General features: G+C 32.0%; 2 protein-coding genes and 1 pseudogene across 2 annotated transcripts; all 3 read right to left on the bottom strand.

Annotated features, from left to right (window-relative positions):
* Window positions 1-5284: 5284 nt before the first annotated feature.
* Window positions 5285-6251, bottom strand: LOC146950823 (uncharacterized). Its single transcript, XM_085748676.1, has 2 exons — window positions 5839-6251; window positions 5285-5714 (listed from the first exon to the last, which is right to left on the bottom strand). Exons 1-2 carry the CDS (start codon window positions 6249-6251, stop codon window positions 5285-5287), a joined length of 843 nt encoding a protein of 280 aa, XP_085604802.1.
* Window positions 6252-10134: 3883 nt separating this feature from the next.
* On the bottom strand, window positions 10135-11139 carry LOC146950824 (uncharacterized; annotated as a pseudogene).
* A 2651-nt stretch (window positions 11140-13790) lies between these two features.
* On the bottom strand, window positions 13791-18405 carry LOC146950825 (BEL1-like homeodomain protein 8). The gene is made up of 5 exons (XM_085746793.1): window positions 18162-18405; window positions 16375-17553; window positions 15003-15415; window positions 14823-14883; window positions 13791-14447 (listed from the first exon to the last, which is right to left on the bottom strand). Exons 2-5 carry the CDS (start codon window positions 17359-17361, stop codon window positions 14034-14036), a joined length of 1875 nt encoding a protein of 624 aa, XP_085602919.1. The 5' UTR covers window positions 17362-17553; window positions 18162-18405; the 3' UTR covers window positions 13791-14033.
* Between the last annotated feature and the right edge of the window lie 388 nt (window positions 18406-18793).

Raw genomic sequence — 18793 nt, forward strand, 5'->3', positions numbered from 1 at the left:
CGAGGTGAAAGTTCCATGAGGTGAAATTCATTCTCCTTTGTATCAATAATAAGTAGGGGTGTTCGCGGTGCGGTTTGGTTCGGTTTTGAGGCTAAAAATTATTCGAACCGCAAGATAAAAAACATGCGGTTTGGTTTGGTTCGGTTGACTTTTAAAATAAAATTCGAACCAAACCAAACTAATGTGGTTTGGTTTGGATCGTTTGATGTGGTTTTTTGAGGCAATGCAATTTATTTTCCAACATTAAAATCATGTTAAGAATATATTATGTCATCGTGAACTTAGCTCAGTTGGTAGGGAAAATGCATAATATATGCAAGGTCTGGGGTTCAAACCCCGACCACCACACAAAAAAAAATAATGTTTTAAATTTCATTTCATCCAACATTACAATTTCATATTCAATTAAAAAAATTCTCAACTACATAGACCAAATTTAAAACCTGAACAAAGAGTAATCATATTTTGTAAGAAATACAAAAGACCAAGATTTTAACATTCATTAAAATTTCAAGTAGCATATGAATACACTTTTGAAATAAAAAGCAAAGAAGAAACTTATCAGGAGAAAAAATATGTCATTTTATAATAGTTTTCATTGACTTTCTATAAGTATTGGTCTAGGTAACATATGTTTAATTAGTGTTTTTCTTATGTTGCATTTTGATTTGGTTTGGTTAGGTTGTTAAAATAATAATCGCAAACCAAACTAAACCACGTAGTTGAGTAAAAAAAATATGAATACATCCGAACCAAATGCAGTTTTTTGCGGTTTCGGTTTGCGGTTTTCTAATGGATTGGTCCGATTTTAAACACCCCTAATGATAAGTGCTGGATTTACTTAAAATACAACATATTTTTAAAACATTGGTTAACTTGTTTAGCAATAAATCATATCAAAATGTCCTGATTTATTGTATATATTATATAATATATAGTTAGGTTTTAGGCATGATCATAGTTACTTTGACCTATTTTGCATCTTAGTTGTAATTGAAAAGTCTAAAGTGTAACGCCCTCCTTGTTATTTAATTATTTTTCATGAGATAGAGTCGAATTATATGATTTATTTAATTATATGATATGTTGATATTTTATTGAGTGGCTTTATTTTATTATTTATCAGAATATATTTAGTGGGAGAATATAATTAGTGGAAGAATATATTTAGTGGGAGAATATAATTAGTGGAAGAATATATTTAGTGGGAGAATATAATTAGTGGAAGAATATATTTAGTGGAAAAATATAATTATTTAGAATAATGAGGCTTTGGGACAGAATTGGAATTAAGAGAAAATAAATAGGTTAAGGTTTATATAAAGAGGAGAGACAGAGTTAGAAAATAAGGATTACGTGCAAACTGTTTTTGGGAGAAAGAGGAGAAACCTAGAGAAGAGAAGAACCAGAGAAGAGAAGTCTGTAAAATCCTTGCAATCAATCAATCTAAGGTAAGGGTGGGACTATCATTCAATAATCTTGGGTCTATGATTCTGAAAATTTCATTTAACATGTTGTAGGTTTAGTTTTTGAGAATTGGAAAATTAGGGTTAAGAGTGATAATTGATGATTTATGTTATGTTGTTGTTGATTTGTGGTTATTAATGATTGTTGTTGTTAATATCATATTATGAATTGAGTATGAATTATGTTGAGTTGTTGTTGTTGATTGTGATGATTTTGAATGAATGTGAAGTTTAAATAATATAAGTTGATTTTCCTCATTTTTTCTTATCTCTGCCCCGAATTTTGAAATAGAAACTGGTATTGATCGGCACAGAATTAGTCTTAGGTGTAAACACGAAAGTTGTAGGTATGGATGTTAGTTTTCTAATGTCGTTGGTCTGACGTGAAAACGATTTATAGAACTTGAGTTATGGTCAAATTACTGCACGTAGGTCACAGTGAATTTTTATGGACTTTCTGCACAACTTTTCTGAATTTGAAACGAAAACTGGTATTGATCGGCACAGAATTGGTCTTAGGTGTAAACACGAAAGTTGTAGGTATGGATATTAATTTTCTAATGTCGTTGGTCTGACGTCAAAATGATTTATAGAACTTGAGTTATGGTCAAGTTACTGCACGTAGGTCACAGTGAATTTTTATGGACTTTCTGCACAACTTTTTCGATTTCGAAACTAAAACTGGTATTGATCGGTACAGAATTGGCCTTTGGGTGTAAACATGAAAGTTTTAGATAATTTTGTTAGCTTTCCAGTGGCTTTGGTTTGACATGGAAATATGTTATGTATAATTTATTATGTTTTTACAAAATTGCATGATGAATTGTTGATGTTTGAATACGATGTTATATGATGAATTGTTGATGTTTGAATATAATATTAACGATGATATGTGAAGTTATTGTAAGATGATTTAATATTGTTACTGATGATATATATATATATATATATATATATATATATATATATATATATATATATACATAATCGTATATGCATTATGTGAATTATAAGTGATGTTTTGAGACGATGATTACATTTTGATATTGTTATATCTTGAGATTATTGATGTGCTGCCATGTTGCTGTTTACTATTGATTAAAGCTGCATGTGTCGGTCTAAGATGTGAGATGTTGATCCAAATCATTGGAGTCATATAAGACGTTCATGTTGTCTAAGTTGTAAGATGTTGAGTCCATGCATACTCATTTAAAGACGAGGGCTCATGCCCTAGGAGCTTTTGCTCAATAAAGACGAGGGCTCATGCCCCAGGAGCTTTTGCTCAATAGCGACGAGGGCTCATGCCCTAGGGGTATATTTATGTTCAAAAACGACGAGGGCTTATGTCTTAGAATGGTACCACATGCATGAGTAAAATGATAGAGTTGCATAGTCGATTTAAGTTGCATTGTCGAGTCAAGTTGTTAAGTTAATTTATGAAGTTGATAATGATGTTGATTATGAAGTTGATTATGATGATGATAATGATGCTACATGACCATTGTTATGATATGTTGATGATGTTTATGTTGTTAAATATAATTGTTGAATTATATGTTTAACATTATTGTTTGTGAATCTCACCCCTTCTGCTTGGAAATGTTGCTCTTCGTATGAGTAACTTGCAGGTGATCGAGAATAAGTAGCTGTTGATTGCTGTCGTGAGTGGCTATCTCTCACTGTGTCTTTAGGTGCTCTGATACGTAACGGGATGAGAACTTTTGTGGCTATTTTCTATTCCTTACGTACTGCTTATGATTTAACATGACTATGATTTAGTTTTTGGATTATTACGAGATGTTTTGATGAGGCCTTCGTGCCAAGACTAATTATGTTGTTGAATTAAAATCCACTGCGAAGTTTTTGAATATTTATGTGACCAATTTATGAAGGATGAATTGTTATTTATTCCATTTATGATTTTTAAGAAGTGTAGCATTCCGTTTATGTTGAATGACTCTGATTTATATGTGAAATTTTTATGTTGGGAAAACGGGGTGTTACATAAAGGATACAATGATGAAACTAACTTTGTTAATAATTTGAGAAATGATATTTGTACAACCACTTTGTGACAACCTTTTGACAACTTTCTCTCTCATACTCACATTATCCTCTTATTCTCTCTCTTCCTTTTCTCTCTCCATTGCTTTTGACCAATGAAAAGAGAGAAAAAAGAAGTTGTCACATAAGTTGTCTAAAATGAGTTGTTCAAATATCACTACTCTAATAATTTTATCTAACCATGAAGAGATCAAAATGTACATTAGCCACCAAGAAAGCTTAACTAAGAAATTTACTTAACTGTGAAGAAATCATAAAGTAAACTTAGCCAAAATGAAACTTGATCAAAAAGTTTAATCATGAAGTAACTTAACCATGAAGGAAACTTGGCTACGAAGATTACTTGGTCGTGAAAGGAAACTTCGTCATAAAGCTTTTCATTTAGGAAAAAAAAATCAAAGAAGACGGGTGCATGACAATTCACTAAGTCAATTTAGACAGATTAAAGTATAGCAACAGAGAACCATTTGCAAAAGTGAATTGCAATTCGCTTAGCGAACATATGATTCGCCTTTTGTATATTTGCCATTTTTTGGGATTTTAAGACCACAGAGGATAGCGACCAAAGGGACACGGGGACGAAGTTTGGAGAATCAACATCAATGTTTTTCCATACATTTGGAATAAGGATATTCCATTGAAGGTAGTTCTTTTTGCTTTCGAGATAGGTTACCGACAAAGGTTAATTTATTTAGTCGTGGCGTGATTGATCATGATTCTCAGTTGTGTGCTTCTGGTTGTGGCTCATTGGAAAATTCATCTCATTTATTATTGCATTGTCGCTTTTTTGGTTCTGTTTGGAACTTTATTTATAGATGGATCGGAATTTCTATGGTTACTCCTTGTTATGTAATGGACCATTTTCAGCAATTTATTTATGCTGGTGGTGGAGCTAAAGCGCGACAAACATTAATGCAGGTGCTTTGGTTTGCTACCGTGTGGGAAATGTGGAAAGAAAGAAACAACAGAATCTTCAAGGCAAAAGAGTGCTCCATTTTATAAGTGGTGGATAAGATTAAGGCACTTTCCTTTCCTATGAGTGGTTGAAGGCAAATTTGGCCTCTCTTACATTAAATTTTCATGGGTGGTGGCTTAGTCCATTAACTTTGTTAAGCACTAATTAGTTTGTTTCTCTCTTTTAGTTCTTTGGTGTTGTCGTTTTTTATATTGTAATTATTGTAATGACTTTATTGTTCTTCCTTGGTACACCTTGTGCTAGGAAGAACATTTTATTTTGGTAATATATTCCATTTTAGCCTCTTAAAAAAAATTGTTTTTCCATACATTTTTCAGCATGTATTGTAAGGTTATGCTTAACTAATTCTCTATATTGTTGGGATTAGGTATATTTTGTTATGGTTTTGATGTAAATATTCAATCTGATTGATTATATTTAAACTTTATTTCACTATGTCGATGAATTTATTCTTGCACTTAATGCTTATACGATGTTAAACTTTGAAATTGATCTTTTGATTTAGAAAGTTCTAGACATGGACTTTTTATTCAAGGGACGTTGAATATATTCATTTGTATATGGTAGTTGCGAGACATCAGACTATGTGTGCAATCTGTAACCATTATTGGAACGTAATGTTATATTATCGGTTAATTTAGCAAAATATTATAAGTGTTATAAATATTAATAGTGGATGTCCAAATAGCAAATTGGTTAATGGGCTATACTACTAGACTGTTGGGCTTAGTCCATAAGCTATTCTATTTCCCTATAAATAGAGCTCCTTTGTAACATTTTAAAACACACCAGAGAAGAATAACATTTCTCTATATTCTCTCTTCCTCTTATTCTCTCCATCATTCTCTCTATTTTTTAGTGATTGTTGATAAAGGTCAACCAAATGCTTCGGCGTACGACAGGTACGTGACCAATGACCTTTTCCTCCACATCGATAACATACATTCTCATTTGATTTGCTACTCTGTCCACCTTTTCCCTTATCATTATTTTTCAGCTTCTGGTGAAAAAATGAGTTTTTGGGATTTCCATTATGGTTATGAGCATGACCACGACCACGTCCATGGACATTGCCACGACCACGACCGCGACCATGACCATGACCACGCCCACGAGCTTTTCCAGAATGGTTGTGTTGGGATGCATTCACTTCAGGGAATGGAGCAACGCCAGCAGGGCGAGCTTCATGATTTTTCATTAACAGCTCACTGTTTTGTTCAGCAATAAGGAGGCAAGAAATCAAATCAGAGTATTTTTTTAAAGCCTTTTTCACGATACTGCTGCTGCAGGAGCATATTGGATGCATGAAAAGTTGAGAATGTTTTTTCTAACAGATCTTCATCTTTTCTCTTTTCTCCACACAATTCCAACTGGGAAGTGATTTTGTATACTTCGGAATTATAAGCAGTCACTGATTTAAAATCTTGTAACCGCAAGTGCATCCAATCATATCGGGCATTTGGGAGGATGATGGCTTTTAAATGCTCATATCTTTCTTTTAGTTTATTCCACAACACAAGTGGATCTTTCACGGTAAGATATTCATTCTTAAGGGCATCATTAATATGATGACGAAGGAATATTAATGCTTTTGCCTTTTGTTGTTCAGATGCCTTGTTTCCCACTTTTATGGCATCACCATTTCCTTCCGCAGCTAAATGCATTTCAGCATCCATGGCCCAGGTCAAATAATTCTTTCCAGAAATGTCAAGGGCTTCAAAATGGAGTTTTGAAAGATTTGACATTCTTACTACTAACATCAAATTGTAAGATTAATCAAGTTAGATAAAATACAACTAATAAATATTTTAAGTGAAAACTTAATAATAAAAGTGAAATTTGTTTCGTAATATATACCTTAAAGTTGCATTCCCTAAAAAAAATTGTTTCGCAATAAGTTTGTTCCATACTAATAAAGTTTTAATGAAAGAATAATAGTAAAAGGGAAAATCATTAAGTAACAATATCACTATTATTATAAAGCATTGAGAACTTAATTTGTTCCTTGGGATAGACATGCGTAAACATAAGTAAATTAATAAATTAACTTTTAAAATTTAAAATACTCATGGTTTTGTTTCATATGTTAATACTCATGCGACCATAATGATATAATGTTAACCATAATGACATAATGTTTTAATATGGTAATTATTCATGCATATTAAAATACTATTGATTACAATATTAAAATACAATAAAATTCATATTAAAAAAATTTGTCACTATTCTTGCACATTAAGATATTATTCATCACAAATATTAAAATAAACACTAAAGATGATCATACTAAAATAGAGCAAATTTACGATAAAAAAAATAATGAAAATTGTGTTAGTTTTGCAATCCTTCAGGGATATTAAAATACTTACTGAATTCTTTTTGAGTTCTTCTGAAACTATATAATTTTATCTTGATCAAAAATATAATAAATATAATTAGTTCATTTTTACAATCCTTCAGGGACGTATCTTTGTTGAATTCATCTGGAATTCAGTAAAAATTGTGTTTTTAAGCAATCCTTCAGGGATGCAACATCTTTGAATTCATCAGGAATTCATTGGATAACAATTTGAGTTTTTAAGCAATCCTTCAGGGATGCAGCACCTTTGAATTCATCAGGAATTCATTGGAAAACAATTTGAGTTTTTAAGCAATCCTTCAGGGATGCGTTTCTTTTTGAATATAGTTCTTCAGGAACTATATTATAGATGTGATCAATCTTTTGTGCGATCCTTCAGGGATGCTTGAATTTTTAATTAAAAAAAAATAAACAAACAGTATATAATTTGCATAATAACGATAAAGTGTATCTATAAGGCATCGATTCCAAATTGAGGGAATTACAACAATAGCCTATAATCATCGATACAAAATTACAATCTACTATAATAGATTAAGACGAGTTATGTACCTTCTTAGTTGATTAGAGCGTGCTGATAACGTGTTATGAAAATAAAACAAATAGAGAGAATGATGGAGAGAATAAGAGGAAGAGAGAATATAGAGAAATGTTATTCTTCTCTGGTGTGTTTTAAAATGTTACAAAGGAGCTCTATTTATAGGGAAATAGAATAGCTTATGGACTAAGCCCAACAATCTAGTAGTATAGCCCATTAACCAATTTGCTATTTGGACATCCACTATTAATATTAATAACACCCCCCCTTGGATGTCCATCGAGGATATGCCTCATTAAAACCTTACTAAAATAAAACCCAATGGGAAAAAAATTCTAGTGAAGGAAAAAGAGTACAATATCCTTTTGAGTGTGAACTGCCTCGTTAAAAACCTTACCAGGAAAACCCAATGGGATAAAACCATGGTGAAGGGAAAAAGAGTGCATAACACATTTATTTCTCCCCCTCATGAAGACAAATATCTCTTAGACGGCGAAGACCAATTCTTGATACAAGTTTCTCAAATACTTTACTTGGGAGTGACTTTGTAAAAACATCTGCAAGATTATCACACGAACAAATTTGTAGAATGTTGACATCACCATTCTTCTAAAGATCATGAGTGAAAAAGAATTTTGGAGAAATAAGTTTTGTTCGGTCTCCTTTATTGTATCCTTCTTTCAACTGAGAAATGCATGCTGTATTATCTTCATAAATGATTGTTGTGTCCATTCTTCCAGAAGATAAACCACAATTATTTTGTATATGTTGAATCAATGACCTTAACCAAACACATTCTCTACTTGCCTCGTGGAGTGCTAAAAGTTCTGCATGATAACGTGATTATTTTGTATATGCAGAACTTTTAGCACTCCACGAGGCAAGTAGAGAATGTGTTTGGTTAAAGTCATTGATTCAACATATACAAAATAATTGTGGTTTATCTTCTGGAAGAATGGACACAACAATCATTTATGAAGATAATACAGCATGCATTTCTCAGTTGAAAGAAGGATACAATAAAGGAGACCGAACAAAACTTATTTCTCCAAAATTCTTTTTCACTCATGATCTTTAGAAGAATGGTGCTGTCAACATTCTACAAATTTGTTCGTGTGATAATCTTGCAGATGTTTTTACAAAGTCACTCCCAAGTAAAGTATTTGAGAAACTTGTATCAAGAATTGGTATTCGCCGTCTAAGAGATATTTGTCTTCATGAGGGGGAGAAATAAATGTGTTCTGCACTCTTTTTCCCTTCACCATGGTTTTATCCCATTGGGTTTTCCTGGTAAGGTTTTTAACGAGGCAGTTCACACTCAAAAGGATATTGTACTCTTTTTCCTTCACTAGAATTTTTTTCCCATTGGGTTTTATGTTAGTAAGGTTTTAATGAGGCATATCCTCGATGAACATCCAAGGGGAGGTGTTATTAATATTAATAGTGGATGTCCAAATAGCAAATTGGTTAATGGGCTATACTATTATATTGTTGGGCTTAGTCCATAAGCTATTCTATTTCCCTATAAATAGAGCTCCTTTGTAACATTTTAAAACACACCAGAGAAGAATAACATTTCTCTATATTCTCTCTTCCTCTTATTCTCTCCATCATTCTCTCTATTTGTTTTATTTTCATAACAATAAGTTAAATGATAAAATAGACCACTTGTCATATGCAAGATATTAATATGTATGGCCAGCGATATTTAAAGATACAGTTGAAACATTGTGAGTGTACAATCAACATAAAAGACATTAGAGAATTTGTTAATGAAACTTAATTCCAACATTATTATATTTCTATTATTGTTTTCCATTTAATGCTTATATAAATTCATGGGTTAATTGTTCAAATTGACTTTGTAATATTCACGAAGTCTGAAAAATGACCCCGTAAAAATAAAAAACACATATTATACCCATGTAATTTAAGATTCTTCCTTTTTTTGACCATGTAATATAAGTCCAGAAAAGTGGCTTAGAGGTTGATTTTCTTCCTAATTGTTTTTTATTAAATGGTAAAAAAATATGAAAAATCTCAAATTAAAGGGGAAAAATATATTTTTATTTTTATAGGGTTATTATATTACAAGTCAATTTAAACAATTTGTTAGTCTATATGTCGAATGCAAGGATAGCTAGAGGGGGGTGAATAGTTTTTTCATGTCAAAATCGTTTGCGAAAGCAGTATGGTTGAAAATATAATAATGACTATTGAAATAAGCTTGAATATGATGATATGATTAAAACAATATAGAGAAATAAGACTTCAATTATGAATAAGAAATTCATTTATGAATCTTATTTGACAATTCAACAATCAATACACAATTCAAATCGCAAAACTAAATTATCTCAAACTAAAACAATTTATAACAAACCATACTAAGTATTAACTATGAACTACAATAAATGATATATGAATGAATTTTGTTGAAGCTAAATTCCAAGTTTGATTGTGAACAATTTAAATGTTTGAATATCTCAATTAAGAAAATTGAGATTAGGTTAGTATAATATATCACAATCAATATCAGGGCAATCAATAAATTTGGTTACTTTTTTTTTTTGGTGTACAAAGCTAAAACAAAAGAGAAAAAGGAAACCAAAAGAAACAGAAAAAAAGAGAGCTACACTCTCAAATAAAAAGTTTCAGCTGTATCACTTCGAAGAAGATTCAAAAGATCCGTCGGAGGAGACTCATGACAAAGAAACTCAAAGTTTGATCAGGCACCAAGCTCGGCCAAAAAGTCCGCACATTGATTCCCTTCTCGGAGGGTGTGATTGATCGTAACATTTCCTTGCTCCAATAGCTCTTTTATATCTTGAATCAAAACAATATAAACATGAAACCTTATGGGGGAACCATTAATGATGTTGATACAATGTAGAGAATCAGAGTAGCAAACTAAATTAGAAATACTCATGTTCTTGGCCAGCAAAAGGTCCTGCTATATGGCATAGAGTTCAGCAAACAGAATATCAGAAGAATTTTGGATGTAGCCAAAGAATCCTGACAAGTAAAAACCTGCATAATTTCTTAAAACTCCTCCATAACCAGCCCTTGTAGGAGAGCCCAAGCAACTTCCGTCAACATTAAGGATGACACAAGAGTGGTTATTGTTGTTCCATTTGACAAGATTATCTTCCTCAGTACTATTAGAGTTGCAAGGGTAACAAGCTTTGAAAGTATCAATCATACCTTGAATGTTGAAGCCTAAACACATCATGTTTCTATTCCTCCAAGTCCACCAAATTGTCGATGCAAAGGAGAAGGAGCAAGAACCCATCAACCCATTCTTGATCCAATCTATAACGTCTTCATTAGAGAAGAAGTCAGGATGAGTAAAGCCGGACTGATGCTGCAAGGGTTTTGAGTGAGTGCAATCTCGAACACAATGAAGAAAAGTCTCATTATGAATGCCACACCTATTACACGCCGCATAATGAGAAATATTTCAATGGTTTAGCAAAGAGAGAGTAGGTACCGTATTGTGGCAAGCCAACCAAAGAAGAAACTTAATCTTTTCCGACAATTTTAACTTCCAAATCCAAGACCAAGAAGGAGGGGAAGTAGAAGAAACAACCGTTTCCGTATGAGTCAACATCCAAGCATACCCACTCTTAGCAGTATATATGCAGTTTTTGTTATGAATCCATATGAAAGCATCCTCTAGCGACACATTGAACTTGAGATGCATATTATTTATGAAATTTGAGATAGAGGACGAGAGCTGAGTGTAGAGAGTATGTGTAGGAAGGTTACTTTTAATATCACTGTTTTTTTTTTACTATAATAACCTTAATCGATTAATATATCATTTTGATATGGCAAATGAAAGATCACAAATTACTTTGCAAAACACACCCGGATCAGATGAAAATCTCCTATGGATAGTCCACATGTAAATAATTAAGACGGAGCATTAACAATTTAATGGACATATCACTTAAACTTGTCTCACAACCCCACCATAATATTAGTTGGAGTTGACTTCATAATTATTACTCATTGCTCCCATCCGTCCTAAATATAATCAACAATTTGGTCAATAAATCATGATGATTGATATTTGAACTATCAAAATAGGTTAACAATTTTAAGACATCCCTCATTTTTTTTAAGACAATAGTATAAAACACATATAAATTAATTGTTAATTTAATTATAACAAAGAGAAAAATTTATTATTAAACTCACTAACGTATACATATACAGTCTAAGACAATTTTTGAGTTGTAAAAATAACTTTTATGATAAAAATTACTGTAATGCATTTAATTTAATTTTTTTGACCAAATACATTTTATTTAGATAAATGTCTGTCATAATTAATATGGAGGGGAGTAATAGCCAAACCTTCTAGCTAGCAAATGCCCTATAAAAGCTGATTGAGCCTCTTCTTTCTTCTCCACACAAAAGGCACAATACTACCACACATATAGCATCCTTATTATTATTATCTGGTAAGTACCTTAAAGCAACCACATGTGGTAATTTTTTTGGACACATATATGCTGTACATAATTTAAAGCTCATATATATGTATCATGATCTCTCCTTCAATTCACTCTTTATTACTTTAAGTAGTTTAGATTATTTTGTTTTGGTTTATACTTATACGACATTCTCTTTAAAATGAGCTTATAGTTGTTCATTTATAGTTATATCTATGGAATAGATAAATAAGAAAAAGGAATTAAGAAAATTAAGGAGCACAAGTTGATTTCAACTTCTTTTTTTTTGACGTTGTAAAAAATACTCGCCGCTGCTGCTTTTCATAAGTGATTTTTGAAAACTTTATCTATATTAACTCTTTCATCTTGTAACCAAAAAAAAAAAAAAAAACTCTTTCATCTTATCTGTTCCGGATTAGTCATCACTTCTTTAAATAATCACTTCTAAGGTTTTTTTTACCTCATTTCTTTAACCTTTTGAAAATAATTAGAAACCTTGAATACTATAAGATTTTAACTCACTTTTATTTGATCCATTTGTCGAGGGGAATTTCTATTTGATCCATTTTTATGGACTTTATTTTATCCCTAAAATATCATGATTTGTATTTAATTCTCCACTATTTTTATCCGGGTCGATCTCTAATTTTTTTTTTATTTTTTTTACGAGAGAGATATTTTTCCCTTTTAGAATGAACATTTTTTTCCATATATATTCTCCACTTAACAAAATATTCCTAGATCAAATTTGAAATTGTTAAACTTGTGATTGGTGTTCGAACCTCAACTCCTCCACTTCTATATGTATGAGTTTCTAATAATTGTTGTCAATTTGTCTATCTACAAACAAAAACTATTAAGTAAAAATTGTTTCATTTCATCTATTTCATGAATCATGATAGTATACTGCCCTTCATGAATAAGTACTTTCTTTTTTTATGCAATTAAATTTTATGAGGGGTAATTTTGGTAACGAATTGAAGTTTTATTAAGTCAGATTAATAGGTGAATAACTAATTATCTTAATAATAAGTGTCTAAACAATTATTATTTTTATATACGCTGAGAGTATATAGGAATATTGTTTTTTTTTTTAAAGGAGTATATAGGAATATAATTGTCACCAACTAGAAAACAACATGAAGCAGTCATAAACTGTATGACTACTCAGTTGATGTCTCTATATTTAACATTTTTCTAATTTCATTGCAAAGCAAATCCAGCTACAAAATTAACTAGAGGCAAGAAGGGAGAAGGTTGTATCAATATTGTTGTCCAAATGAAGCTTCTTGCAATTGCACTTGCACTGTTGGTGCTAGCTAGCTCTTGTATGGCAATCAATAAAAAAAAATTAGTGTACCAAATGTCTGAAAACCAGAAACAAGAGCAAGGCATGGAAAGAGATCATGAACTTATTGACTCGAAGAATCACCATCAGATCCCGACCCCTCCCTCGCAGAAGGACTTCGGCAAACCCGGTGGATCTAGCCATTTTGGTGTCAATGACGATAATGATCATCATTACATACCTCGCAAGGATTACGGTACACATCCTGGCAATGCATGAATTGGTAACGAGAAGAAGATATATACACAAGTTACTTTTGTTCAGCACAAGCTAATGAGGTTGGTGTAGTGCCATACTACCATGAACATGTATGTTTTCACTATTAAATCAATAAGTTCTAGAGTTGGATCAAGTGAGATATAATGTGGTTTATTGATATAATGATAGAAAATAAACACTATCTTATTTATGGACAATAGATTTAACCTAAACAATGTATAATAATTTTGGTAGAGGAATGTGGAAAAAATAACTAAACGTGTAATAATTTTATTAGTAAATAAATAAAGCGTTATTAATTTATCAAAGGAGTTTGGACCTACAAGAAGGAGCCAGACTTCTTCTAAGAGACCAATGTTCAAAGTCTGACAAGATATATTCATATTTAGTGTCTAACAACATCTCAAATAGTAAAACCAAACAATGTGTAATGATTTGCACTACACAAAAATCTAACTAAAACATTGGAAGCAAATTTTAGCTACCTTCATTTCAATGCCCAAGAGTCAAGACCACATTACAAGGTACATGCCAATAATCATCCTACAAAGTCAAGATGTCAAAGTTGCACACCTTCAACACCATGCCTAAGTTCCAATGTCAATGAAACAGATCCAATCCAAGTGATCTCACAACATCATGTCCACTATGTCTATATGGCAAAAAATCCATAAGTGTTCCATCCATTCTTGAACTCATTCCACATTCCAATTTATACCTCTTCTCTCTACTCCATTGTCCTGCCTCATTTAACTCATTTACTTCTGCATTTGTTTCTATAGATGAACCAAGTTCCATACATTGAATTTGATTTTCAGGTATTGAATGCATAACAAACTTATTCAATGCCTTATCCATTCTAGGCTGGCTGCATGAACCCACTTCAGTGCCATAAGTTCTCTCATTTGGACTGCAATTCTCATTGGCACCTGCTGTTTTTTTGTCAAGCATGTGTACTTCTTCAACCATAGGCTTCCACACGCGAACTCGAGCATTAATAAACCAATTTGATACCTGCATTAATCGGATATAGTTTACACCATTAATTCATCAGATAAACATAGGTGTACAAGATAATAAATAATTAAGTGTATTATAGGAAAACGGCGAGTAATATCGCCAAAAGTAACAAAATCTATTGATTTTCTTAGTATGCAGGAATAAACTTAAAACAAAAATTTAAAAGGAATGAAATTGGTAACACCTTATGATTTTTTTTTTATGGATCTGGCCAACAGTGGAAATTTTTAGGGTCGAAAATTCAAAAGTATTTGACCATTGTTATGGACAACTTAAGAGCTACCGATGTGACCAAATGTCTCGATATACAATTCCAATCAAACAAATCAAAAGGCCAACTTAAGTGAATTCAAAGGAGTAGGAACCTACCTGGTTTCGCGAAAGACCAGTTTGATTAGCCAACACATGTTTATCGGTGTCTGTAGGGTAACTGAAAACAAATTCAACACCAAAAAATATAATAATTAAACTCAATTTCTTCCTTAACAAATAACACATAGAAAAGCTTCATGCAGTTAAGAATTAATTGAGACAGAGAGACAAACGTACGGATGAAGAAAATGTTCAAACAACCAAGCTCTTAGAATCGCCACTGCACGTTCCGGAAAGCCTCTCTGAGGCCTCCAAACATGCTGTTGTTGTGGATCATGAAAGCCTGATGGAACCTTTTCAGGTCTATTCTTTTGTAGGCTTTGATCCATGCATCTTAGGCTTGCCACATTATTAGTGTCAACTAGTTTAGAACTATTGGTTGTGGTCGGTATTGACAAATCATTTCGCAGGACTTCACTTATATGGTTGAGCTGATTTGAAATAGCATTATTTAGGCACTTGAAGTGTTTTGATACAGTCTTCAAAGCCAGACTGATGTAAGGAGTAGCTGAATTAAGACCTGCTACTGATTCAAAGGATGAAAAAACCATTTGCATCTGTTGATGGTACTGCTTGTATCGCTTGTTAACCTATTACACATATCCCGGCAAAACAGTGTCAAAACCAATCTTTGAAGACAATTAACCAAAAAAAATGATAACTATCATAATCTCAAGAATCAAATAAAATTAGGTTCAAACCAATAAAATTACTTTACTTTACATGAAAAATTCATCGCACCAAGTTTCAAAACAAATAAGAGTAGTAGCATGCCTATTAAAGTGATGCTGATAACATGATATATTCTTATGATCTGTTAGATCATTTTGGGCTCTAATTCCATCTTGGATTTTCAGTATAGACCCAATTGCTGTGGTGTTATCAAATTGAGCTTTAATAGTCAAAGCCTGGAGGTCCATGGTACAATTTTTTTATATTGTTGTTCTCCTTAAACTGTTGACGAAAACAGACTTCACCATGAATTACTCGACGAGGGGATTTCATATTTCAATAAATATATGCACCAACAGTGTATACAAATTTTATGTAGGTATCTGAACATATCATACCATATAATTATTTGTAGAGATATGATTAGATGCATGTGACACTATCTTACACTTCAATTGTGATATGAAGAAAAATAATGAAAATGTATGTCACCTAGATGGACCTTTCAAATGACAACCTTTCCCCCATTTATAGGCTTCAAGGGGTTCTTTATACATCAAGATAAAATTCTACACATTTCAAGATAGATGTTTACACAATTGTCTCAAGTATATGCAAGGATATAATTTTGTTTCCTCATGCTCTCTAGTCTCTGGAGAATGACACATAACCAATTTATTTATCATTGCAATTTAACCTTTTCAGAAATTAAAACTTGCTACCTTTTGCAGTCCACACAACAGCATAAAGTCATTTGGCCTTTTTCTTACAAGTTACTGTAAAGTTTCTGAGACAGACATTAATTATTGCAAAATAAATAGTCATAGAAGCAAATCATCAAACAAGTTTTTATATAGAAAGTAGTAAGAAAATGAACCTCTTCTTGCATGAACATAAGCTTTGCTTTATTCTGCTGATAATCTGGCCGCAAAGAAACACCTAAGCTACTTCTGTTCCCCCAATCAGCACTAGGAAACATTGATGATGAAGAACATGAATAATTACTCCCTTTAGAAGCAACCTCAGTTTCAGAAACATCACATGTTGTCACCAATTTTGGAGAGCAAAACCCATCTAACAAATTTTGTGCAACCTTTAAGAATCTTGAACTCTTAAGAATAGTAGCATAACCAGTAAAAGGGCCAAGTGGACCCAGATTTCCATAACTAGTACTAGCAGGACTCTTTGAATTAGGTATTATTCCAACCACCAAGTCTTGGTGTGATGATTTTCCACAATCTCTAGAAATGATGGAAGGCTTCATATGCTTCATTCTTTGAAATTCATCTGTTGAAGAAGTACCCCCTTCAAAATGAGAAACATAAGCCTTGTTTTGTGTAATATTATTAGATGAAAGTGATAATGATAAGCTTTGTGGTTTTGGTTGAAGTTGAAGCTCAGAAGCATTTCCAACACAAATTCCTTGACTATTATGATGCATAAGTGATGCCATTTCTGACTCTGACCTATTGGAAGTGATAGACTTGACAACATCCTGCAAAGAATTATTCTGATTCTGATGCATCAAACCTAATTGCTTTTCAGCACCATATACATAAGAAAGAGAATTGTTTGCATTGTTTAATAACCAATATTGATCAGTGAGTTGATGTGGAGCAGGAACACTGTTTCTCCAATTTCCAAAATCACTCAGTTCTGAATGAGGTAATGAACCATGATGTTGCTGATGATAATGTTGCATCATTAACCTACTTGGTTCTGAAGCTGCACCTAATTCTTGATACTCCAAAGGATTTGAAGTAGCAGTAGTTAAGAAGTTGAGCATTTCTGTTGATGAATAAACTGGTTCATCAAGCTTATAATTTGCATTTCTTATGTTTCTAACTTGAACAAGATCCTGCATCTTAAACTTAGGTTGTAAATGTAATGTGTAATGACAACTAAGTACTGTTATAGACTAGATTGTTAATATAGATATTCTTGAAAATGATGGGAACTGTTCAGAATCTTAATTTATCACACTGAATTTGCAGGCTTTATGCTAATCATTCCAAGTTCCAACCCAACAAGTCTACAACATCAAAGACTTGCTATCCTGCAAAGAACATGTCCACCACCACCTTATATATGCATGTTTATTTAAGTTTATTAATTAATGGGAAAGATTAAAATAAAATTAAAAAAACACCCCCACTATATACTATGATTTAAGAATATATCCTCTAAAAAAAATGATTTAAGAATATACATATTTAATAATATAATCATTAATGGAAAAGTAATATTTTAAAATTGTACTACAGAAAATGACATAAAGATCTAAAGAGAAACATGTGAGAGAAGTTAATATAAATAACAAAAATTAGAAAAGAGAATAATGCATTATTGCATATTAGGCCCTTTGTACCAAAAAAAAAAAATTAGTTTAAGGCCCTAATTCCATCCGTTTAGGACAAAATTAAAAGTAAGTAGAGGGCTTGAAGTTGAAGCTAGGTAGGTAAGTGAAGGGACCTTGAAAGCAATACTAGTACTACATGTTTAGAAATAAAAGAATCAAAAACCCTAGCAAGGGTCAAGAAAATTAAAAAAACAAAACGTGAAGTTGTTTGTTTCTGAAGTTTCTATAGGTGTAGGGTGTAGTAGACAGCTGAAATATGTGAGTGATCTTAGAAAGAGAGAAAGAAAGGAGTTAGCTAGGGTTACCTGTACTGTAGCTTTGTGTATGGAGATGCTTGCACACCAAACCCAGTAGTAGAGTTCGTATATATGAATATGATGAGTAGTTTTCAAGAAGCTAGCTACATACACTATACTATACTATAACCGCACCACACAATCATTTATTATGATACATCCACTCATAAATCATAAATAAATAATTTACTAACGTAAAATGAGGAGCAAAATAAGCTGTGTACGTCCTCAACAACATTCAACGCTTGTGTTGTGTGGTTGGGGGCCCTCCTATTCCGCCTTCAATATTTTCTTGTCTGTCTTTTTGTTACTTTTTGAAATTCTGTCCCTCCTCTATAATCTTATGGAGTTTATATTATTATTGTTAAAGTAGAATAATTTTATTTTTAAGAATGATGAAATTATAAATTCAACATTGTTTAATGTTCGTTAAAAATATTAGCTATGCATCATACACAAATTTATTTTTATTATTAGATTAACAAATCTCATCGTATTTAATATGATTAGATTTATTAATCAAATAAAAAACATCTCTTGAAAAAAAATATATTATACACTAGCGAAAAGACGGACACTCATGTGTCCGTTTTTCCGTTTTTTTATTGCGTTAATGTTTGAAAATTATAAACGGTGTTTTT

The sequence above is a fragment of the Medicago sativa genome, chromosome 2 (genome assembly GCF_051527215.1).
Source record: "Medicago sativa cultivar Bolivia chromosome 2, Bolivia_mono, whole genome shotgun sequence".
Taxonomy (NCBI): Eukaryota; Viridiplantae; Streptophyta; class Magnoliopsida; order Fabales; family Fabaceae; genus Medicago; species Medicago sativa.

Coding starts and splice junctions, on each gene's coding strand:
- LOC146950825 (XM_085746793.1), bottom strand. CDS start 17,361: ATGCAGGATCTTGTTCAAGTTAGAAACATAAGAAATGCAAATTATAAG. Junction 15,416..16,374: donor TTATGTTCATGCAAGAAGAG/GTTCATTTTCTT, acceptor TATGTGTAATAG/GTTAACAAGCGATACAAGCA. Junction 14,448..14,822: donor CTGGTCTTTCGCGAAACCAG/GTAGGTTCCTAC, acceptor CGATTAATGCAG/GTATCAAATTGGTTTATTAA.
- LOC146950823 (XM_085748676.1), bottom strand. CDS start 6,251: ATGTCAAATCTTTCAAAACTCCATTTTGAAGCCCTTGACATTTCTGGA. Junction 5,715..5,838: donor AAGAGAAAAGATGAAGATCT/GTTAGAAAAAAC, acceptor TGAACAAAACAG/TGAGCTGTTAATGAAAAATC.